Source organism: Mastigoproctus giganteus, chromosome 7 (genome assembly GCF_048544385.1).
Source record: "Mastigoproctus giganteus isolate SK-2022 chromosome 7, ASM4854438v1, whole genome shotgun sequence".
Lineage (NCBI taxonomy): Eukaryota > Metazoa > Arthropoda > Arachnida > Uropygi > Thelyphonidae > Mastigoproctus > Mastigoproctus giganteus.
Genome location: NC_143581.1, coordinates 161943928 through 161969870, shown reverse-complemented (window position 1 = coordinate 161969870; position 25943 = coordinate 161943928). Strand labels below are relative to the sequence as shown.

The 25943-nt window shown below is 35.5% G+C and overlaps 1 protein-coding gene across 1 annotated transcript in view; it reads left to right on the top strand.

The window, feature by feature from the left end:
• Positions 1–25943, top strand: part of LOC150083296 (mitochondrial amidoxime reducing component 2-like) — a 143369-nt gene that overhangs the window by 23510 nt on the left and 93916 nt on the right. The window contains exons 2-3 of the mRNA XM_090377958.1: positions 8048–8292; positions 21403–21579. Coding sequence (XP_090234084.1) covers positions 8066–8292; positions 21403–21579 — 404 coding nt within the window. The 5' untranslated portion in view covers positions 8048–8065. The remainder of the gene's footprint in view (positions 1–8047; positions 8293–21402; positions 21580–25943) is intronic.

Genomic DNA, 25943 nt, shown 5'->3' with positions numbered 1-25943 from the left:
GTGTAAAATTCACGGGAGAGTGTTTCGAGAAGGAGAAATCCACAGAAGAATTAGATGATGACAGTTAACATAAGATAAGATTTAATTCAAGGACTAGTCCTTGAATTAAATGATCACCCATCGTATATGCATCCCATGCATTTTTCTTCTCTGCCATGTGTCTCAGTAGTTCATCTAACATCCATTTAGGCCTGAACCTTGAACAGTATTGCTTGGTATGAAAAGCCTAGTAGCTTCCAAAATTAATTCCTTGAATGCTTCCCATTAATATTTACTGTTGGTAACATCATCAGTTGGTCCCACTGTATAGAATTTAAAAATTGTCTGAGACCTCTGTAGTCACCTTTATGAAAGCAAAAACCCTTCCATTTACCCCTGATGATCATTACATCTTTGAGTAAAGAGTTACTGCCACCAAGTGGTTCCTTTATCTGCAGATTCTTAATGCATGAATAAGGAAGTGCAATCTGTTGACATGAGTGGCCAAGTGCAATGTTGAGTCAGTTTGGTGTGACCTAAACTCTGGGAAAACAAAAATGAGAGTAGGAAGTGTGTTATAGGCATTGTGGTTTACTGGCCTGCTGTCTTTCTCTGTATAATTGTTTGTTGTACTCATTACAGTTATCAGGCCTATAACACACTCCTACTCTCATTTTTGTTTTCTCAGTGTTTATGTCACACCAAACACTCAACATTGCACTGGCTACCCATGTCTATTGGGTGCACTGCCTTAGATTTTATGTGCTTATTAAATAAAAGCATAACCCCTCCTCCTTTCTGTCCTATGTGTCCTTCCTGTATATGTTGTACTCCCCATATTGAAACAAATGATACCACTCTCTGATATCCCCACAGTGTCTGTATTTGATGACTTGACTAGCACTCTAAACTCATCAAATTTATTTACTATGCTCCTGGCAGTGGTATATATGCAAGTACACATGCATCCATTCTTACTCTTAGCTGTTCTAACACAGCCCATGTACTTCCTTGTTCCAAGATCCCCTATTCATGAAAGTGTTTCAAAGGGTGAAGTGGATAAATATAGATCTGCCTATTTAACTTCTGGGTCATAAATAATGTATTACTTAAATACTTCTTGTTTAAAGAAGTAATGAAAAATTTTTTTGGATAGGAGTGGATTCATAAGGCAGTCACAGCACAGGGTTTTATACCTTAGATATATGAGTTGAAATAGTCTACAATGAGGTTGTTACAAAGGATAACTTGAATGAAAGAATAATTTTGACATCATCTACTTAGATTTTAGTGAAGATGTTGGTACTGTAGCACATATATGATTGTATAAATTACAATGTGCGATTGGAGGAACTTAATATTATGGATAAAGGGATGGTTATGGGGTAGGGGAGAAAGAATGGTTATAATTGATATTTCAAACATGTTTCAAGTTTGATTATGAAGTTTGCTGGTGATACAAAGGTAAATGCATTGGTCAATGATAGTAATCATGGTATGCTACTTGGTAATCATGGTAAGAGGAGATAGATAAATTAAACAGATGGGATGTAAAATGATAAAATTTGAAGTTTAACAGTGATAAATGCAAGGTAGCATTTGAATAGCAGTAATCCAAGAATAACATACAATTTGAGTGTTAGATGTGGAATATGAAATTCAGATATGGAATATGAAAAAGCTCTAGGGGTAATTCTACAGTCTGACATGAAATTCTCTCTTCAATACAAACAGGCTGCTAGAACAGCTCATGAGGTTTTGTCAATGATATACAGGAACTTTATCAGCAGAGACAAAGAGGTGATTATCCTATTGTATAAGGCAATAGTTCAGTTACTGCATGCAGGTTTGGTAACATAGATCTGTTGGAAAGTGTGCAGTGACAAGATTAATTGGGGACATCAAAGGTTATTCTTACCAAGAAAGACTGCAATTGATGCAGATGACCTCATTGAAGTGTATAGGGCTTTAAATGGGCTAAGTAAACTAAGCACTGATGGCATATTTATTCCTACTGAAATGAAACATGCAAGGGAGGGAATAAATTTAAATTGGGAAAGAATGGCTGAATTATAGATCTACAGAAATTTGCATTCAGCCAAAGAGTAATCAGTTGTTGAACTTCCAAGTAGTGCTATGGAGACAGGTATTTTTAATAAAGTTAAGGAAAGTCTGGACAAAGTATTGGAAAGAATGGATAAATGAAAGGTATGTTTTTTTTTTTTTTTTTTCTGGTGCTGTATAAGTCTTACTTCCTTGTATCATGTTACTGATACTAAACCAAGGCAAGCACAGGAACAGTAACAAGTTGATTTTGGGATGTATGATAACTAATAATGATTTAATTGCTTGAAAAGTATGAAATACATCCCCACAAATATCTTGTTATCCTCATTGTGTTAAAATAATATTAAAAATAAAAATTTCAGCACAGTGGTTCTTTCTGTTCCTCCCTCTCACACTTTTGTTTTTCTTCACAGGTCCCCTGTAAAATATGAGTCCTAGTTTTGCCACTGATAATAATATATACTTTTTACCAACTTACAGTAGGTGTCTGCCAGAATTTTCCTTCATTCCTCCCACAAAGCAGCTACCAAAGCTGGTTTAGAATCAGGTCATTTTGGCCACAGCCTAATCTAATACTCCAGTTCATCCCAAAGTACTCATTGGGTTTGAGGACTTTTTATTTCATTGAGGTATCACCCTAGTTGCCAGATTTGTGATAGAGAACTTAGTTTAACCATTCTTTGTATCACTGTCATAATATAGTTGGTGACAAAGAGTTATGCATCTTTCTTTATTTCTTTTCACAAAAAAAATTATAAAACTATGTTAAAATTGGAATTTTTTTAAAATTTTGCAAAATTCTGCTTATTTTCTTTAATGATTTGGCCAACATGTATGCTGTCGTAGTCTGTGTTGCAATATAGAAATGCAGAATTCACCCATATTCACTTCTAATGTGCTGTTATGGCGGCAGCATATTCTTAGTAGACCCATGAGATTTATGTTGATGAATATGCATGAGGGATTTCTGGTGCAGTTGTGATATTCATGGAGCAGTGTCCTAATACTTTTGGACACTCCTCCAGTAGTTATCAGTTATTAGTAATTGTTGGATTATGATTAAAATCTCAAATTGTACTTTTTTATATAAGAAAGAACCATAAAGTAACAAAAAATTATATTTTCTAAATTTTTCTTAATTCTAGTAGAAGTAACATATCAACATGATGGTTATACTTTTTATGATAGTTGTGATTGTTCAGGTAATTATCCCAGCACAGTGGAAAGCTGTGTTTTTGTGAAAGTTGTTTGTGTTGCGATGTAAACCAGTAGCATCTTATATTTGAAAAAAATGTTAGAAGGTTGTCTTTTGTGGATTTAGCAGCATGGGGATATACATTCTTGGGAAGAATAATCATTCCCTTTGACAGCAGCTGAGAACATTAAAATAAATAAATGATATATACATAAGATAAAAGAGAGATAAGATAAAAGCATTAAAATACAATAAGATAAAAGTGTTAAAATTTAATATAATAAAAGCATTAAAATATACATGAACATGCCCAGCTGACTTTTGCTATTGTAACCATCAATATTTGGTGAATGGTGTACTTCAGTATATATTGATGGTTACAATATATACTGAAGAGGCACTTCGTCTTGAAAGCTTCTATGTATTTTAATGCTTTTATTATATTATATTTTAACACCTATCTTATTGTATTTTAATGCTTTTATCTCTGTTTTATCTTATGTATATATCATTTATTTATTTTAATAAATTTATTTTAACCAGTTAGTCAGTTGTCACAAGAAACTTGGATGATATGCAACCCGACACGCAAGGCCTTTTTTTCTAACTTTTCCTATGTATTTCTGGATAAGAGTTTTCCAGTGATATGGAGTTTATCCATTATACTAGGTTCTAAGGTATTCTCACCATAAACATCTATCAAGTGGCATTGAATTTCAGCAGGTTTGACATTTTTGGCCTAGAGTAATACTTTATCTCTTCCCACCAATGCTGTTAGTTGTTTTGCTATTTTCAAAAAACTGTCAGATGTTACCTAGTGATGTAATATACACAAACATATTACATCACTGGGCAACAAAGAGCTACTGGGTGGCAGCATATTGATGCTAGATTTACTTAAAGATGTAACTACCATCAAGGGTAAAGGGGAAGAGTTTTTGCTTTCTTAAAGGCGACTACAGCGGTTCAGACAGTTTTTAAATTCTATACAGTGGAACCAACTAATGATGTTACTAACAAAAAATTCTAAATGGGAAGTATTCAAGGAATCAATCATAGAAGCTATTAGGCTTTCCATACCAACTAAGAAATTACTGTTCAAGGTTTTGGCCTAAATGGATGTCAGATGAACTAATGAGACTCATGGCAGAGAAGAAAAATGCACGGGATGCATATAAATTATCATGCGACAGAGAAGCCTATGGTAGATATAAACTAGTCTGCATTCACACGGGAGAAATTATTTAGGGAAATGGATGCCAGAAGTTTATCACACTTTAAGAGGGAGCTAAATGATTTTGTAATAACAGAGAGGAAAGTGGAAGGGAAATTGTCAGGGTTAAACATCAAAAAGGCACCTGGGGTGGATATGATCTATCCACTTGTATTAAGGGAGGCAGCAGAAGAGGTAAGCAAATCCTTAATCATAATTATGAGAGTATCTTTGGATTCAGGGGAGGTCCCTGTAGAGTGCAGATGTGTGAATGTATTGCAATTCACAAAGGGGGATCAGAGAGTGACATGAAAAATTACAAAGCTCTACCAGCTTTGTAACTTATCTTCTCTTAACTTAACTTCTCTTCCAGGGAAAATAATAGAGTTGCTGGTTAAAGAAGTGATGCAGGACCACCTAGACAAGAGTGCAGTTATACTTCAGTCACAGCATGGATTCATTAAGGGCAGATCTTGTCTGACCAATTTGTTTGGATACTGTGATACAGTGACAAAGGAAGTGGATGCAAAATAATTATTTTGATATCATATACTTTGATTTCAGGAAAGCTTTTGATACTGGAGCAGTGTGGCATTAAGGGCAAAATGCTGCTATGGATAAAGGGATGGTTGAGTGGGAAAAGACATTGCTCTTCATAGACTAATGTTATTACTAGAGTTCCACATGGTTCAGTGCTGGGCCTATTGTTTTCTTCATTTATTAATGATACTGATGAGGATATATCAGGCTTTATAACTATGTGTACAGATGATATAAATGTTGGTAGGGTAAGTTAATGACAGTAATGAAAGTATACTACAGCAACAAGATCTAGAAAAATTTGGCAGATGAGCTGAGAAATGGCAATTGAAGTTTAACATTGAGAAATGCAAGGTACTACGTATAAGTAGCAGTAATCCTAGAATAATGTACCAACTGTTTGTACTATACTGTACTACACTGAGGGTAGTGGAAAATGAAAAGGACCTGGAGCTAATGATGCAGTCAGATATTGAAGTTCACTGAGCAGTGCACTCTGCCATAATAGTTAATGGGATAGTTTTGTCAATGATATACAAGAAGTTTTCTAGCAGGGATAAGTGGGTGATTATCCCTTTGTATAAGGCAGTGCTTTTCAACCATTTTTTAATAATGGTAGCCTTAAGTAATTTATTTTATTTTGTGGCACCCCTACTCAATTTTCTGCCTGTTAGATCCGATTCTGTGTGTGTGTGTGTGTGTGTGTGTGTTAGTAGTCGTGAAAGGCAATGTGCTATCATTACGATAGTAGTAACGCTAAGTATGGAGAACAAAGGGTGAACGGAACTGAAATCGCTATCATGGTGAACAAAGAAGAGTGCTAAGATAAAGGAGAATTAATAAGAATAACTTAGTGCCATTCATCCTATGACCTCAGTGCCTTTTTCAAGGGCTAGCCGCCAAAATCAAAGGAGGAAATGGAAATAAGTGGGTAAAGTGCGTTATAAGAGGGTAAAGCCTCTGTTTCTGACATGAAATACATGCTGCATAAGGGTCAGCCATGAAATATACACGTGCCACATAATTAAAATTTAAAAAAAAAATTTTTTTTAATTAACTTTACCTACTTTTCACGTACACCATGTGCGGCGTGTATTTTATGTCAAAAACAGAGGCTTTACCCACTTATTGCTGTTTCCTCCTTTGATTTCGGTGGCTGGCCCTCAAAAAAGGCGCTGAGGTCACAGGACAAATGGCACTAAGTTATTCTTATTAATTTTTATTACTTCTCCTTTATCTTAGCACTCTTCTTTGTTCACCATGATAGCGATTTTGGTTCCGTTCGCCTTTTGTTCTCCTTACTTAGCATTACTAGTACCGTAACGTTAGCACATTGCCTTTCACAACTACTAACTTATGTAGCAATTATGGTTGTTGGCTACTTTCTGTATATAGCAGTGTCCCAGGTCCATAAATCATTATTATTATTATTAATAATATCTTAAACTGTTGCTTCCTTAAAAATATATATATATATATATATATATATATATAATATTTTTAAAATATGTTATATAATAGTTATTATAATAATATAATTATAAGTATGTACCTTTTTATAATGAAATAAATACTTAAAAATAGGTTTAAGTAACTTAAACCCAAATTACATGGCATCCCTGAAATGTTATTACGGCACCCCAGTTGAAAACCACTGGTATAAGGCAATGGTCGGGCCACATCTTGAGTACTGTGTGCAGATCTGGAGGCCTTATTTTCATAAGGATGTAGAGCTGCTTGGATGGTTACAGAGAAGGGCAATGAAACTGGTGAGGGGAAGAAAGGGGTGTTCTTACCAATAAAGGCTTCAGTTCTGCAAATTGCAGTCTGGAGAATAGGCATCTATGAGATGATCTGATTGAGATGTTTAAGGCTTTGAATGATTAACAAATTCAATGCTGATGGGATTCTTCCTCTTGCTCGGTATATACAAATGAGGGGACATAAATTCAAAATGAGGAAGTTGGTTGCAGAATAGATGTGTAGAAGTTTGACTTCAGTGAGTAGGTGGTTGATTGCCGAAACAGTCTTTGCCTAAGGTAAAGAAAGCCAACACGAGAAACTTCAGTAAACTTATACCGGGAAACGAGTTTGCCCAGTATAAGTTTACTGAAGTTTCTCGTGGTTCTCGTGTTGGCTTCCTTTACCTTAGCCAAAGATTGTTTCAGCAATCAACCACCTACTCACTGAAGTCAAACTTCTACACATCTATTCTGCAACCAACTTCCTCATTTTGAATTTGAACTCCAATAATCAGCTTTTAATAATAAGAAAAAACTAATCAATACATCGTTATTGACTTCTACTACCACTACCGATAACATGCACCATCCATTTACTGAGAATGCAGGGAGAAACTGTGGTAGCAGGAAACGAGTTTGCCCAGTATAAGTTTACCGAAATTTTCCATGGTTCTTGTTTTGGCTTTCTTTACCTTTGCCCAATCTTCCATCCATTGTTGGGGAAGTGGATAGTTTGAAGAAATTCAAGGAAAAACCAGACAAACTGTTGGAGGGGATAGATAGGTGAAATGGGATTTTTTTTTTTTTTTTTTTTGCCTGATGCTGTATAAGCTTGCTTTCTTCATCATTTACCACTAGTAATACTAAAGTAATGAAAGAAACAAAATTTGATTACTTAATGATCCCCCTTATTAGGATATTCATGTTAAGCTGTCTAACACTTTAAAATATGAAAAAGTAAAAATATAAAATCTATTATTATAAGACTTTTTTATATTTAAGTAATCAGTATTCCATGTAATGCCCTTTAATCAGAATATTATAAAAATAAGTCGTACTTTCGTAGTTCACTTTTTTACTTTCTTGGCACTCCATGTACCGAAACATAGGAGAACCAACCTGCAAATGTACTAAGCCAGACCAATGCTATGTCTGTTAACCACAGTTACTATGTTTACAGGATATAATCCATGTATCAACTATTTTTAATGAGATTTAATGTTGGAAAACAATATTAGTTTACATTTTATATATTGTATAAAGTGCTTTTTATGCCTACATTGTAACTACTCTTTTTTTTTTTTTTTTCAGGTATTTTGGAAACACCAAATGTCTTTTCCAAATGTTTCAAAAAGCTTGCTTTTTACTGCCACTACCATTAGCATTGCAAGTGTTTTTTTCTGGTTATGGAATAAATATAAAAATCAGAGGATATATATTATGGTAGGAAAAGTGCAAAAGATTATTTTTTATCCAGTTAAATCTTTACAGGGAATCGAAGTTAATGAAGCAGAATGCAATAAGCTTGGTATTAAGGTGAATAATATTCAAGACAGGTGAGAAATGTTTTAGATCTTGTTTCCATTCTTAATTTATTCCATTTTTACTTTGGTAATAGTACAAATTTTTGTCAAACAATATTGGTTATTACCTCAAGTGAGCTATCATTTTTAAGAATTCATTTCTTCTCCACATAATGAATTAATTGTTTGAAATGAGGACGATATGCATTAATCCATTGCAATTGAATTTAATACAAAGAAAGACGCTATTAAACTATGTACTGAAAACAAGTCTCGTCAACCGTAATGATCGAATTCAGGAAGCTGGGTTTGCTTTCAGCCGGCTCAGTGAGTTCTCTGCAGTGTTCAACTCATGCCTGTCATTGACTAATTGTTAACAAATGAGGAACAAACTGCACACAGACCTTTATTTTCTTCAAATTTTAGGTTATTATTTGTTGAATGATTTCCTTATTAAAGCACAGATCTTCTGAAATCATTTGAAGCATTGCACATCAGTCATTGATTTCCTGCACCTTTTCAATCAACTCTGGCTTTTGAACTGTTTTTGATGGTCCTGGATGTTCATTGTCTTCTAGTGATTCTCTTACATGGAAAAAATGTTTACGAAATGTTCCATTGGACCTCCTGTTGTATATAAAAGACTGTGTATAAACTGGAGCAATGTGGCATTAAGGACAAATTACTGCTATGGATGAAGGGATGGTTAAGTAGAAGAAGGCAGAGAATGGTTATCAATGGGCACTGCTCTTTGTGGGCTAATGTTATCAGTGGAGTTCTCCAGGGTTCAGTGCTGGGCCCATTGTCATTTTCAATATTCATTAATGATATTGATGAAGGTATATCAGACTTAATGTCAAAGTTTGCAGATGATACAAAGGTTGGCAAGGTGGTTAGTGACTGTAATCAGAGTGAGCTAGTGCAACAAGATCTAAGAAAATTGGGTCAGTGAGCTGAGAAATGGCAGTTGAAGTTTAACATTGGCAAATGAAGGGTACTACATACGGGTAGCAGTAATTCCAGAGTAACTTATCAACTTTTATTTTCCTACACTCAGGGTAGTGCAGGGATAAGGAGGTGATTATTCCTTTGTATAAGGCCATAGTTAGACCACATCTTGAGTATTGTATACAGGTCTGGAGTCCTCACTGTAGGGAGGTGTAGATCTGCTGGAACAGGTGCAGAGAAAGGCAACCAGATTAGTGAAGGGAACAAAAGGGTGCTCTTACATAGAAAGGCTTCAGTTCTGCAAATTGAAGCTTCTGGAGACTAGCCACCTGCGGGGTGATCTGATTGAGGTGTTTAAGGCCTTGAATGGATTGAGTAAGCTGAAGATTAATGGTATTCTTCCTGTTGCTGAGACTACACAGTTACGGAAGGTATAAATTTAAGTTGAGCAAGGATGGTTGTAGAAGAGATGTGTAGAACTTTGCCTTCAGCCAGCAGGTTGTTGATTGTTGGAACAGGCTTCCATGTGTTATGGAAATGGATGGTTTGAATAAATTCAAGGAAGGACTAGACAAATTCTTGAAGGGTATGGAAAGGTGTAGTATGTTTTTTTTTTTTTTTTTTTTTTTTGGCTGCTGCTATTTAAGCTTCTTTTTTGTATCATTTACCACCACTACTACTACTACTCTACTAATATTGACACAGACACAGGAGAGATGTTCAGTTTAGTTCACACTACGTTCTGAAATTGCAGCAATTTCTGCTGACCTTGACTGCAGTGCTCAAGGAACAATCACGCTTTTATTTCATGTTTACTTCTATTAGATGGCAGTACCAGCACTCATCTCATAACATTAGTCTCATTTTGCAATTGCCACACTATGTATCATAGCTTGTTTTAGGACTGACTGGCCCTTCATCAGGTAGCAGATGGTCTCTAGTGACAACATGCAGACAAAGCAGTTACGAAGAATTTGTTCAATGTAATGCTATCATGCATTATACCTAATCAGAGTTTTCAAAGTTGTAATATAGCTATCTGTTGAAAGTAGCGCAACACTAGGAAAATTTATTACATTGGCAAGCTTGTTCTGCTATGAGAATTTAGGACCATTGCATTATCCATGCAGTTTAAATCCTTCTCGCAAAAAGAGATGAAAGGACAAGCTAGTCATTATAAATGTTTTACAGATGTATATAAGTTTAGTTGATTGTGCTTAGTATTCATTGAAATAGACTCCTCTAAAACTGCTCGACCAGTAAGTATACCTCAATAAAATCAGAAAAATTTTAAAATCCAGTTACTCTCATTACTGAGGATGCCAGATTTTTTACAGAATTTACTGCATATATATATATACAGTACAAATAGTACAAATTTTATATATATATATATATATATATATATATAAACTTAACTAAATAAATAATAAAGGAAAGAAAAATGGAAAAAGGAATGCACTCCTAAAATTATTAGTATCAGTAATGGCCGCATGGTACAAGAAAGCCTATGGCTTATGCCAAAAAAAAAACAAAAAAAAATCCCCGAATAAAACAATGACAAAAAAATTAAAAAAAAAAAATAATAATTAATAAAAGAAAAGGAAATTAAACCTATCATCCTATGCACTTCCCTCGCCTGAAGGTACTATCCAGATGACCTTTGAATTTCCCCAAACTGTCAGCCTCTACCACCCATGTAGACAATTTATTCCAGTAATTTATAACTTGCTTGCTAAAATAAAACTTCCTGCAGTCCAATCTAAACATTTCCCCCCATAATTTGAATTTATGTCCCCTAGTTCTAGCATCATTTATAACCTTGAAAATTTCGTCCTCATTCATTTTACTGATGCCTCTCAGAGCCTTAAACACCTCAATCAAATCTCCTCTAAGGTGTCTAGTTTCCAAACTCTGCAACCCATATATTCGAAGTCTTTCTTCATAAGGATGCCCTTTTGCTGATCTCACCAGGCGAGTTACCCGTCTTTGCACCCTTTCAAGAAGCTCGATGTCTTTCTTTAGGTGCGGTCTCTATACCTGAACACAGTATTCCAAGTGTGGTCTAACAAAAGCCTTATATAATGGGATTATCACGTCCCTATCTCTACTTGCAAAAGTTCGATAGGACACCATGGGCCTTCCTTGCAACCTGTTTACAATGCTCAGAGAATTTCATGTCTGACCGTATCGTAATACCCAAGTCCCTCTCCTCCATTACTGGGTTTAGTTGAATTCCACCAAGTGAATAAGTTATTTTTGGATTACTGTGTCCCAGGTGTAATACCTTACACTTTGTTGGATTAAAGCATAGCTGCCATTTTTCTGACCATTCCTGAAGTCTATCTAGGTCTCCCTAAAGAAGCTCAGCTTGACAGTGATCATTAACTACTCTACCAATTTTAACATCATCTGCAAATTTAGACATCACGCCCTCTATCCCTTCATTTATGAAAATTAAAAATAACAGTGGTCCTAATACTGATCCTTGGGGAACCCCACTTCTTACATCAACCCAATCTGAGGCATTGCCATTTATCACAACCCTCTGCCTACTGCCCTGAAGCCATCCTACTATCCATCTAAGGATTTTCCCAGTGATTCCAACCTGTTCCAGCTTATAAAGCAACTGCTCATGTGGGACTGAGTCAAAAGCTTTGCTGAAATCTAAATAAACAATGTCGAAATTATTCCCTAAATCGAGCTAGTGAGTGACCCTTTCACAATAGCGAACTAGATTTGTTAAACATGATTTTCCCTTTACAAAACCATGCTGAGTATCCTTGAGATCAATTCGATCCAAATGATCCTGAATTCCACCCTTGATCATTGGCTCCATGATTTTCCGTACCACTGACTTCAGTGGTACGGAAAATCATGGAGACAGGTCGATAATTTCCTTCTTCACTCTTAGAGCCACCCTTATGTATGGGAGATACATTGGCACTTTTCCAATCCAACGGAATCTCCCTAGAGTCTAGTGATGCTTGCATAATTAGTCTCAATGATTCAATACACTCACTTGCCACCTCCCTTAAGATTATAGGGTATATTCCATCAACTCCAGGAGCCTTACTGGCCTGTAGGCTCGAAAGTTTTTTTCATTAAATAATCTTGCAAAATTAGATATTTTTCAACTTCGCTCCCACAATTTCCCATTGCCACAAAAGGTTTTTCATTTGTAAATATCGATGCAAAATAACTGTTGAGTTCATCTGCAACGGCAGCTGGTGTATTTAATACTATCCCCTTTCCCTTACGTAAAGGTCCTATCTGGTTTGTCTTGCTCTTCTTGGCATTTATATATGTGAAGAATTCCTTATCCCCCCTCTTTGCTCTGTTTGCTAGTGATTTCTCATAAACTGCCTTTGCCTGTCGAACCTTTTCTGTGGCTCTATTACAGATCACCTTGTAGCTGTTATAGGCTTCAGTACTTTTTTATTGCTCTGTAACCTTTCCATGCCATCCTTTTCTGCTCAAGTAATGTGGCAACTTCACTGTTTATCCAACTTGGAACCCTCCTCATGGAGTATTTTTTTTTTTTTAATGGTAAATTCAAGGCATCTGTGATTAATGTTTTAAAAGCATACCACAGTTCAATTGTATTCATTCTCTGCACGATATCTACCCAATTAATAGAGGCCATGTAGTACTTTTAGGCATCGTAATTTCCTTTTCTGAAATTAAAACCCATTCCTTTGCCTTTTACTACTGCTACCTCTCTCTCATCATCATCCACCGTAGAACTCCATGATCACTTCCTGCTATTGGTTCCTCTACTGTCAGCCCTGTTATGTTATCTGATTCATGGGTGATGATGAGGTCTAGGATATTCTTTTCTCTAGTACTTTCTCTGACATGTTGATACAAATAACAGTCATCTAGTTGATTTAAAAATTTTGTTCTCCATGTCGAGTTTCCTTCCCATTTACTCCAGTTAATTAGAGGCAAATTGAAATCACCCATAATAAGACGTTTACGCTTACTTGCCCATTCCATTTGCATGTAGAGGCTTTTGTTCTTCACAATCACCTGGTCTGTAGATTACTCCTACTCGCATTATACCTTTGTTTCCAACTATCTCACACCTTACAGATTCTATACTAGCATGTGAAATGTCTGAATCCGGGAAAGCTATCGTCGCACTCAGGCTGCTTCTAATAAGAAGCATTACCCCACCACCCCTTCTATCAACCCTATCCTTCCTAAATACATTATACAGGCTGTACTGAAACTCATCATCCCCAAATTTAGAATATCAATCAATAAAAATACCAAATAATATAAATTTACAAAACTGCCGGTTAATTCAAATTATCTTCATCCTGTTGTTGACACCATGTCCAAAATTATGTGAAATATCTCTATAAATAGAGAAGAACATCGTGACCAACAGGGTGAAACAAAAATAAAATAAAACAGACCAACCATTGTGTCCATCCAGTTGGAAGGCTACATGTCCAACGATGGCTGTTGAAGTGACTTTCCAATGAGGTGGAGCACAGTGGTTGTTGATGGGTTTTTTTTTTTTTTTTTTTACATAGAAAGTAAACCAGTTAATAATAGCTTATTTTCTATTCATCATTACACTTTGCTTTCCATACAACCGGTATATTCTTATTTTATATTCAAATTTTACACACACGCACACCACATAGTAAACTTCCATTATAACACTCCCACTTACAGTGCTCTTTGGGGATAATCTCTTTGAAAGCACTGTAAAGGGTGTACTGTGTGTATGTATTCTTAATATTTTTAAATTTAACCTGGCTGCAGTGTAAGTCACCTACAGGTGATCCTCTAAAATAATGTTCTGTTATTAATTATTAATCAGAAAGAAATTTGATTAAAAATTAAAATTGAAAAATTTTCTACCTTCCTAAATATATTCAGAATGTTACTGAAAATAGTTTCTGAAATGATGCAGTTATCCAGTTTTTGTGCAGAAATTGCATGCAAAAACCTGTCAGGTGACCCACTACCAACTTTGCAAATATTTGGCTTTTTGCTTGAAGAGTAACATGGTATTGACAAGTGCAAAAAATGTGTTTGTTTATACAGCAAAACCCGGCATAGCACTGATAATTGGTACTGAAACTGTTCCGTATTATTTGAAACCGTGCTGATTGAGGTATAATTATAATGGGTTTTAATTGAATGCATATCAGAGATACAGTCTATAAACAAATTATAATAAATCTATAAACAATTTGCACTTGATAGCCAATTAAAAGGATTTGAAATAAAACATATTGCAAAAATTTTATTAATGAAAAGGTAATGAGATGAGAAAAAAGCTTCTTTTTTATTTAGGTATTTCAATAATGAAGTCTGGTGAAGTTGTCTCTTCTTTTTTCTCGGCATACATGTCTTTGTAGCATTGAATCCCATTTTGTAAAATTTTCCATATCTTGATGCTATGTTCAACATCTGGATCTCGATTCATAATCACTTCACAGACTGTGGCAACCCTCCCAAAAAAACTTTCTCCAATTCTTCTGTTGAAAATTCTTTTGATGCCTCTTCATTGTTATCCACTTCAGAATTGTTTTCCTCTTCTTCATATGCAGTTTGCTCATCAATTTCAAGGAGAGTTGCATCATCTAAGTCATTTGCATGTAAGTCAGTGCAGTCACGTACATTGGCAGTGTCCAAAGTTTCAAATCCCAAGTCTTCTCCAATCTTCACAATGTTTTCAGCAATTGTCTGAACTTGCGATTCAAAACCAGTGAAATCATTTGCCAAATGGGCCAAAACATGCTACCAAACAGAATGCATGTTGTTGGCAGTGATTTCTAGGCCAAGATGCAGATATATTTTCAATTGTATTTAAAGGGGTAAAAAATAAATTGTGAAATGAAAAGTTTGAAAAGCCATCATGTCGTCTCGTCAGGATAGAATTCAGAATGCTGAACACTGTTGCAAGTTGCCGCTGACTGCCTGAGGGGAGCTTTTTGGCACATGTGCATGTGAGACAATAGAGTTGGCACTGCAGCATATATGTACGTGCACCTAGACTACGACAATGCAGCATATATATGGTGCCTCCGTAGCCAGGTGGGCAGGAGCAGCAGTGCATAGCACACGCTTCTTGATGAGACCGGGGTTCAAGCCCGTGACCACCAAATATGGAGGATGCGGAAAGGTCAGGGAATGACCACCGCATATCCCCAGAGCAATATGGCCTTAGTTGCTAATGCTCCTAAAAACCAAATAACAACAACAACAACAGCAGCAGCATATATGTAGAGTACATGTCTAGGCTATTGAATGAATTTTAATATGTACAGTAAATTTTCGACTTAAACTTAATTGAAAACCGTGTTATAGTGAAACCTGTGCTGTTTGAAGCCATGCTAAGCGAGGTATTGCTGTAGTTTCAGGTTTCTTGTTTTACTTCTCCCACTAGTTTAATATATGCACCTACAGTTTTACCTTAGTTGTTTTGTTGCAGATTTATTATTGTTTTTACATGATAAAGATCTTAACATGAAACCTGATATTCTCTCAGGATGGCCATGTGTTGCAGGAAGTAACATGTAATGAAATTTCATATGCTATAAAGTGTGACACATTGAAATAAATTTTTAAACAAATCTAAAAACAGACTAGTATCAAATATATTGTTTTTAACTTTTTAATATTTACTAGCAGGCTCCACCCCTGCGCACTCTTTTCTACTTAATATGTAGAGGTATGACAGAGTAAGTCAAATTTTTTCTATGTAAAAGACACGCCTGTCGAAACGCACTGATCGATATCTAATTAAGAAATGACCTATGTAATTATTTACCTGTGCATTTATGGTGCATGCCATTCTCAAGGTTGAATAAATATCATTATGTAATTATTTACCTGCGTTTACATCTTGATTTACATCACTAGGCCTGGTAAAAATTCAGATCTTGGGTACCACTCCATACTTTGACTAAAAGTCAGGAAGAAGGCAGTGATTGGCAGGTGCCACTCACTGTTTAGCCCTACCACTTTCCTCCAAGATTGACATGTCTAGGGTGTTTATTCCCCCCCCCACTTACTGCTGTTTTAACATCAGGAACTCGTTTTCCGATTTTAAAACAGCGGGATGGGGGGATAAACACTCTACCTAAGCTGAGCAACCCCCTCCTTGACGACACAAAACAATCAGAAACAAAATGCATTCACAATAATTACCAATCGCAGAACTCGAACATATAATCACTCTGTTCTATGTTGTTGTTGTTGTTGTTTTGGTTTTTAGGAGCATTAGCAACTAAGGCCATAATGCTCCGGGATATGCGGTGGTCATTGCCTGACCTTTCCGCATCCTCCGTATTTGGTGGTGACGGGTTCGAACCCCGGTCTAAGCAAGAAGTATGTGATACGCACTAGCGGGAGTGCAGTAGCGTGCACACACACACATGCCGACCGGGCTAGCCGGGTGGGTAAAGTGCCTGCCTGGCAACCCAAAGGTTGCGGGTTTGATTCCCGCCTCGGGCTTGGATCAAAGTACTGCAAAAACCTTGGGAGGTGCATTATGGCCACAGAAGCCTATGTGCCAACAACTACCAAAAACACACACACACACACACACACACACACACACACACACACACACACACACACTCTTTGAGTGGACTGAGGTTCAAACCTCTCACTGCTAAATATGATTGATCTGCTAACCTGCACTGGACCAGCATGGTAGATTATGGTCCATTCCTTCAACATTAATCATTGAGGAGACTTCTATCCTGCAGTAGATTGATAAAGGCTGCAGTTTACCTTTAATCACAGAATCATGTAGCATTTGATTGGCACCAAACTGAAGGTGGTGGAATACAAAAATCTAGGCATAATTATACACAACATGAAATTCTCTGAGCAGTTTAAGCAAGCTTCTGGAATAGCCCATGGACTTCTGTCAGTGATATACAGGAACTTTGCCAGCAGGGACTGAAATAAACTTTTATGTAGGCTACTGCCAAGTAATATCAAAGAGTGTATTTTCCCAGTGGCAACACTCACAACATGAGCAATCTTCAAATAAATTATATGAGATAAAACCTGTAATCCATCTGTGATAGTCAGTCAGCACATAAGGAGAAATCATAAAGAGGAAGTTCTAGCTTGGCTCCTCATAGGACATAGTCATCTTACACATTCTTTTCCGCTGAGGGGCTGATGACCCCCCCCTGCCCTATCGTGATATGCTTCTTAACTATCAAAAACACATTTCTATTGAATATGTGAACTTTATCAATGAATACCATGTATGTTTTAGCACTGTGAACCATATGACTGAGCCTTATGACCTCAGTCAGATTTATATAACACAGTCAACTTGTCTGAAATTTTCCAATTTTTATACACTAAACTTATACAATTATTTAAATGCATTTTATTATTTACCATATACACCATCATTCTTTACTTGTTTTTATAGATACACTAGACTCTCGATTTTCTGGGATAGATGGTAAAAAACAAATCCCGGATAATCGATTTCCCAGTTAATCCAAAAATACAGAAGTCCCCAACATACGTAAGAGATACGTTCCAGGACTTTTTACTTCATTGAGTTTTACATAACTCGGGAATGACTAATAACATATTGCTACTATATTATTATTGACAAATCTGAATTCAGCACGGTACTTGATTATTAGTTTAATTTTCTTATCCAAATCGATCGCTTTCCTTTTCTTGGTATATTTACTAGTACTGCTGTCACTTATTCTCTTAGTCAGCACCATGATAATGGTCAAAATGAATTTTCTGTAAAGAACTTCACAGGGTTAAGACTAAAACTCACTATTATCACCCCTCATGAGCTCACATTTTACTAAAGCACATTTCTGGAGGTCACTACCAAAAAACAATAAAAACAATTTGCACTGTCTGTGTTATTGGGCTTTTCTGTTCGTGCATCTAATTATAAATGGTAGTAAACTCACCTTATTGCATTTGAGAAAATACCGATAACTGCAATTCTTGGATTTTTACGTTATTATGGCGAAATGTGTGTCCCCTATACTGAAATCTTTAGTCATATAAAAAAAACCCATAAATAAATTGTAAGAATCTTCTCTTCTTTCCTATTTTATTGATTGTTACTCCGTATCTCACTTGTGAAATTTGTGCGTGCCGTGATCGTCATTATTGATTGCTTATTTTATTTTTTCATTATTTTTGTTTTAAATTTTACAATCCTAAAAAAAAAAAAAAAAAATTACATAAGTCCGAAGTTGCATAAGTCGGGGACTAACTGTATTGAAAAATGTTCAACAACCTACGTAAAAAATATGCCGATAGATAAAAAACAAAAAACTTACCACGTACTGCTCGCATGTCCAATACGATGCTTCCCTTTATTTTTTGCAATGTCGAAATTAAATCTAATAGCATTCCTTTATTTTTTACGATGTTGCGTATGGTTTGGTCACCAACATTATAATGGTTCATCATTAAAGATTTAACGAATGCACAGTTTTCAAATTTTTGAATAATTCCAAGTTTTTGTTTAACTGAAGGTGCAACTCCTTTGTGTTTACCCATCGTTTTCGCGATTTCTAAACCAAAAAAAAAAAAAAATTATTTACTATAAAAAAAATTTCGACATCTCTGACATAAATAATGAAACAAAATTTGTCTTTTTGCAGTGCAACGGAACACAACAATCGATGGTACGCATTTGGTCTCTTTTTTTTTTTTTTTTTTTGAGCGTCGGGTGTGAAGACAAGATAATAGATATATTAATCTCCCAATGACAACTTATAACGCTGCTTCTTGTCGCTTATTTACAACTTGCAAAACATCTGTTTATACCTATTCTAGTTATTACTTGAATTTTAGGATTTTTGGTTGTTTTTTTTTTTTTTTTTTTTTTATTTGGAGTTTTGAAGTGGTCCGGTTAATCCAATTCGGTAAATCGAGAGTCTGCTGTAATTTGTAACCTTTTGTTTATATATATTAACATGGCAACCTATTTTAGGTTGCATATTAACTTTTGACTTGCAGCATTATGGCTTAAGCTGCCAGTGCATGACTAAAATCAAATTAGTCAATCAGCCAACCAACAGGGACAAAGAGGTGATCAGCTCATTGTATAAGGCAATGGTTAGGCCACATCTAAAATACTGCAGACAAGTTTTAGAGACTTTGATTTTAGAAGCCTTCTGTTAGAAGGGTTGCAGAGGGAGCACCAAAACTAGTTGGGAGAATAAGTGGATACTCTTAACAAGAAAGACTGAGGTTTTGTAAATTGCAACCTCTGGAAACAAGGCATCTATGCCGTGGCCTTATTAATATTAGTAGTGGTAAATGATGTCAAGAAACAAGCATATACAACATCATCAAAAAAAAAAAAAACCCTCCTATGTCTCATTCTTCCTTGAATTTATTCAAATTACCAATATTCACAATGCACAACAGCAGCAGATGGGGAAGTTTGTTCTAAGAATCAATTACCTGCTGGCTGAAGGCAAACTTCTGTATGTCTATTCTGTAACCATCCTTCTCAATTTTAATTTATGTCCCATCCTGTAGTTTGAACAAGAGGAAGAATTCCATCAGCATTGAGCTTACTCAATCCATTCAAAGCCTTAAACATCTCAATCAGATCACTATGTAGGTCCCTATTCTCCAGGCATTGCAGTGTGCAGAACTGAAGCCTATCTTGGTGAGAGCAGCCTTTTGTTTCCCTTACCAATCTTTCCCTTCTCTGCACCCACTCCAGTAGATCTATATCCTTCCTAAAATAAGACCTCCAGAACTGCAGAACTGTATGCAGTACTCAAGATGTGGCCTAACCATTGCCTTATACAGCCCATCTGTATTACTCAGAGAACTTCATATCTGACTTTACAGTTACTCCAGGTTTTTTTTTTTTTTTTTTTTAATTTTTCACCACCACACAGTTGGTACATTAATCTGAGATTACCACTACCCATATGCAATATCTTGCATTTGTCAGTGTTAAACTTCAGTCATCACTTTTCAGCCCATTGACCCAATTTCACTAGATCTTGTTGCAGTAGCTCACCCTGATGACTGTTATTAACTACCCTGCTAACCTCTGTATCATCTGCAAACTTTGACATTAAGCCTGATGTGCCTTCTTCAATATTATTAATAAATATAGAAAACAACAGTGAGCCAGTGCCGAAATGTAGGAAACTCCATGAATAACAGAAGACCAAGTAGAGCAGAGCCCATTGCTAACCACTCTGTCTTCTTCCCCTCAACCATCCCTTTATCCATAGCAGTAACTTGTCCTTAATGTCACACTGCTCCAATTTGTACAGTAGTCTTTTACGCGCAACAGAATTAAACACTTTTCTGAAATCCAAGTATACAATATCAAAATTATTTTTTTGCATTCAGTTCCTTGGTTACTGCATTGTATATAGTATTCAATCATATGGGTCAGAGAAGATAGCCCCTTAACAAATTCATGCTGTGACTGCAGTATAACTGCATTTATTTAATGAGTGACTGCATTATTTTCTGTGGAACAGCAGTTAAGCTAACAGGTCAGTAATTACTCATGTCACCCTTTGATTCCCCTTTGTGAATTGTGGATACATTCAGACATCTCTCATGTCGCTTGAACCACAGTCTACTCAAAGAGTGTGTATTACTGTATTCTTGCTCCTGACAACTTGGCTATATCAGATCTAGTACTTGTTTATCAGTATTTTAAAGGAGGAATTGGGAACATGGGAAGAAATGAATTCACTTATTGTTGTGAAATATTTTTAACAATATTCTAAATAAGGCTTAAAATTTGAATAGGATTAGAGCTGATTTTCAGAGAGATATGGGCTCTGAAATCATCATAGACAAAGAACATTTGCTGAAAATCTGATGTTGATCTGACTTCTCATCCTCATACTTATCCAAAACACAGTTTATATATAAATAAGGGTTTAGCTACCTCTTAATCATTTATTTCATTATAATTTCTTACCTCATTGTTGAAAAGGATGCAGTTTTGCCCTTTTTTTTATTAATTTGGATACTCTGGAATAAATACCTTTTTTATGTGTTATTTGTTTGACTATTTTATTTGTGGAGACCTATACTCTTGGTTGTTTCCAATTTTTCCAGTTTAATAATCTCGAGGAGTGTTTCTCTGAAATAAAATTGTGTTTTTAATTTAATAAAATGAGAAATTAATTTCATTTTAAAACATACATTATTTTTATTCCTTAGATCATTCATGGTTGTAAGTGGTGGACATACAATATCTCAAAGGCAGGAGCCATCTCTTGCTCTCTTAATTCCTAAAGTTTTTTCTGATAAACTGACCATTGATGGACCAAATATGAAAACTTTGAGTTTAGAATTACCATTAAAAATCAGTGGTGAAGATAAACTTCTTCAGTGCAAGTAAGTCATAAATAATCAATATTTCAAATTCACTTATGTCACATAAATACATAAATAAATCTTCATTTTTGGTAGTAAAAAATTTTGTAAGAATTTTGAGTATAGGTATGCATTCAGTTGATAACATATACTGAATATAGTACAAAAAATTTGGCAAACTATTTGAGTAAATCACAATCAGAAGAGAAGTGTTATATTAAAATATTATGTTTCATTTGAAATTCAGATTTTAGAATAACATTTAATTATGCCAGCACATTACTAGAAATTTAACTAAATTTCCATGACATGCTAGAATATTACTATTATTTAGTGATGTGGAGGAGAGGGCCAATTTGTTGTATAGTATTTGTTGATTGATAACATATTTTGAGAAGCTGCTTATGGTATGGGAGAGAAAAATATATTTAACAGTTGCAAATGAAATACAAAATAGTTGAAAACGCCTTATTATCATTTGAAGCTGAAATAAACAAAGGTTGAAAAAAAAAAGGACAAATTCCAAACCAAAGAACTATTTACATAAGTCAAGACCACCCCAAGAAAAATTAAACAGTTCCTAATAATGCTTTCCATAATATATGGTTAAAAGATGAAAGTTTAAAACCAACTGATTAGTCTGAGCATTAAAGAACATAAGACTCCTCCTTGATTACACCTCGGGCTAGAATACCTAAAAAAGCCAGCACATGACTCTAAAGAATGGATAGTAGCACCTAAGAATCAAGGACGAATTCCTTTCGCTCAAGAAGGAAAGCAAGCAGTCTTTGACGTAGAACTTATGTTACTAAGGAAGAATATGAAGGCAGGTTTTGAGAAGGTGAAAGTAAAATGAGTATTAAAATTAGTTTGTGATGGCAAAATGATAAGGAAGCAAACTTATTCAAGGCTCTGGATAAAGGAGTAAGTAGAATTATGCTAAGGGAAGTATTTCTCAATTTGGCGCCTCCGTAACCAGGTGCAGCAGTGCATTGCACATGCTTCTTGATTAGACAGGGGTTCGAGCCCGTGACCACCAAATACAGAGGATGCGGAAAGGTCAGGGAATGACCACCGCATATCCTCGGAGCAATATGGCCTTAGTTGCTAATGATCCTAAAAACCAAATAACAATTTCTCAATTTAACAAATGCAAGCTTATTATCAGGTCCAACCAAAAAAAAAAACCTACTCACCTCATCTCTCCATCCCCTCTAATAATATAATTTAGCATGATTTTTACCTCCATTAATATATCAGCTGTTTTCATTATCAATTTTGATGTGTAGATTAGGAAAATAATTCTTAGAATTTTGCATCATATCAAAATTTCTCATATACAAGCTTTTGTGTTTATCCATAATACATATCTCATACGATTTAAGGAAGTAGATATGACAGTGATCTGTTGTATTGCTACCTGCAAATAATAATGTTTACATGTTCTTATAGATGATAGTGATTGTTGGAAAGGGTTAACATATTCAACCTTATCTGCCTTCCTCCCACTTCTCTCTCTACAGAAAGAAGTTGTAGCATAAGTACATGTACAGTCCATCTGGTTTTTCTTTTGTGTTTTGTGTGCATCATATGCATTGTGTGCATTGTATTGTTAAAATGCTTAAGCAGAAGCAAAGGAAGTGTTTCAGTCACTGTAACAATTTCTGCTAAATGTGTGCATAGTTTACAAGAAAACTGAGAGGAAGAAAGTCTACACTACTAAATGTACATATTATTTTTATTTTGGTTGCAAGATTGGTGATTGGGACAAAATTTTGAGCTCACATGTGTATTGTATTACCTACACTACAAATCTGAGGATGTGGCTAACCGGGAACATTAAAAGATGCCTTTTGCTGTTCCAATGGTGTGGCAAGAACCATACATTGACAATTGCTATTTCTGCATGATAGAAATATCAGGGATGTCCAGAAAAAGTAAGCACACAGTGGAAGTTACTCGAGCAGGAACTAAAATTACAGTATACTGAAAACATCACAAGGTTCTTTCAGGATATTTTGTTATGGAAGATGATATGACTTCTGTTAAGATATTAGTGGTTCTCTGAAAAATCTTTACATCGAACACAATCCTAATGATGATGTATATTTAGTGATGTCTCAAAATTAAGCTTAAAAGCAGTTTTTCTGCACAGCAGTTAAACTTCAGTTGCCACTTCTCAGCCTATCTGCCCAACTTTTCCGGATCCTGTTGCAGCAGCATATTGTCATTATTGTTATTAACAATCCTCCCAATCTTTGTATCATCTGCAAACTTTGACATTAAGCTTGGTATACCTTCATCAATATCATTAATAAATATACAAAACAACAATGGGACCAACTCCAAACTCTGGGGGACACCACTAATAACATTAGTCCACGAAGAGCAATATCCATTGATTACCACTCTGTCTTCTCTCACTCAACCATCCATTTATCCATTGTACCAACTTGCCCTTAATGCCATACTGCTCCAATTTGTACATTAGTCTTCCCTGTGCCACAGTATCAAAAACTTTCCTAAAATCCAAGTATATGATATCAAAATTATTTTTTGCATTCAGTTCCTTTGTGACCACGTCGTAGTATCCAATCAAATTGGTCAGGCAAGACTCCCCCTTAATAAACCCATGCTGTGTCCCAATTATTACTGCTGTCTTGTTTAGATGATCCTGAGCTGCCTTCTTTAACTAGTGACTCCATTATTTACCCTGGAATAGAAGTCAAACTAACGGGTCTGTAATTACTCGTGTCACCCTTTGATCCCCCTTTGTGAATTGGGGATACATTTGCAGTCGGTGGGGACTTCCCCCGAGTCCAAGGATGCTCTTATAATTATGTCTAAGTGTTTGCTTGCTTCCTTTGCAACATCCTTTAATATAACTGGATAGATCCCATCCACCCCAGGTGCTTTTCTTATGTTTAACTTCACCCTCCACTTTGTTCCCAGTTATTATAAAATCATTTAACTCCTTGTTAGAGTTTGATAAACATCTGGCCCTCTCCTCCTTGAATAACTCCTTATATGTGAATATAGATGCAAAATACTCATTTAGTTTGGCAGCTATTTGAGAATGATCGTCTACAGCCAAACCATTGATATCAAGTGGAGCAATCTTATTCATCCCCTTCCTTTTAAGTTTATATAAGTAAAGTAGTCTCTGCTGTTTTTCTTTACATCCATTGCCAAAGATTTCTCATAATCTACCCTCACTTGCCTAAACTTCTTTGTGACTTGATTACAGACTAGCATATATACTATAGGTTTCTGTGTTGCCTTCTAATTTATATGCATCCCATGCATTTTTCTTCTCTGCCACGAGTCTCCTCAGTTCATCTGACATCCATTTAGGCCTAAACCTAGAACAGTATTTCTTAGTTGGAACAAAAAGCCTAGTAACTTCCAAGATTACTTCCTTGATTACTTCCCATTTAGAATTTGCTAATGGTAACATCATCAGTTGGTCCCACCATATAGAACTTAAAAATCTCTGAGACCACTGTAGTCACCTTTACGAAAGCAAAAACCCTTCCCTTTACCCCTGATGGTAGTTACATCTTTAAGTAGATCCCACATCAGTATACTGCGATCACTGCCACCCATTGGTTCCTTTATCTGTAAATTTTTAATGCATGAATAATCACTGCTGATAATCAGATCAAGAGTGTTACTCCCTCTGGTTGCCTCTCTAACATGCGACTGTAAAAAATAGTCATCCAATAAATCCACAAAAGCCTTGCGAGTGAACAATCCAAAAGTTTCAGTCAATATCTCGGAAGTTAAAATCCCCCATTGTAAGACACTGATTTACAGGCCTACTATTTCTCTGTATATCAGAGTCATTAGGCCTATAACATTAGTTATGAGCATACATGAAAAAATTTCTTTCTCTTGTATTCATTGCTTGGATGAACTGTTTCATTCAGCAAGCTATATAGTTTGAGGAAGTAATGGTACTTTGTTTCGATCTGCTAGTGGCTTATCTTTAATGTTCTTTGAACCTAGTGTCAGTGGTTGTCTTAGTGGCTGCACTTTTCTTTGTAAAACATTTATAATGGGTACCTTCATATTTCATTTTGTTTTGCTTTCATGTGAATTATCTGTGCAGTTTAAACTGGATTTAATAATATATGTATAATTCAATGGTCTTAATTCTCACAGTGGTTCAAACTTGCCTTTGAAATTAGTTGCACTAGAATTGCACTACTTTAAACATGTAGCTAAATTACAAATTTGAAAACTGATTTTGTATACTGCATGGCAACTCACATTGAACAACTTCTTTACAACTTTTTGTCTGCTTGTTGTTATTAGAAACTACACTACATGCCATGTAATGAGAGAGAGCAGTTAGTCCTCAAACAGGCTGTGATAGCAGTATC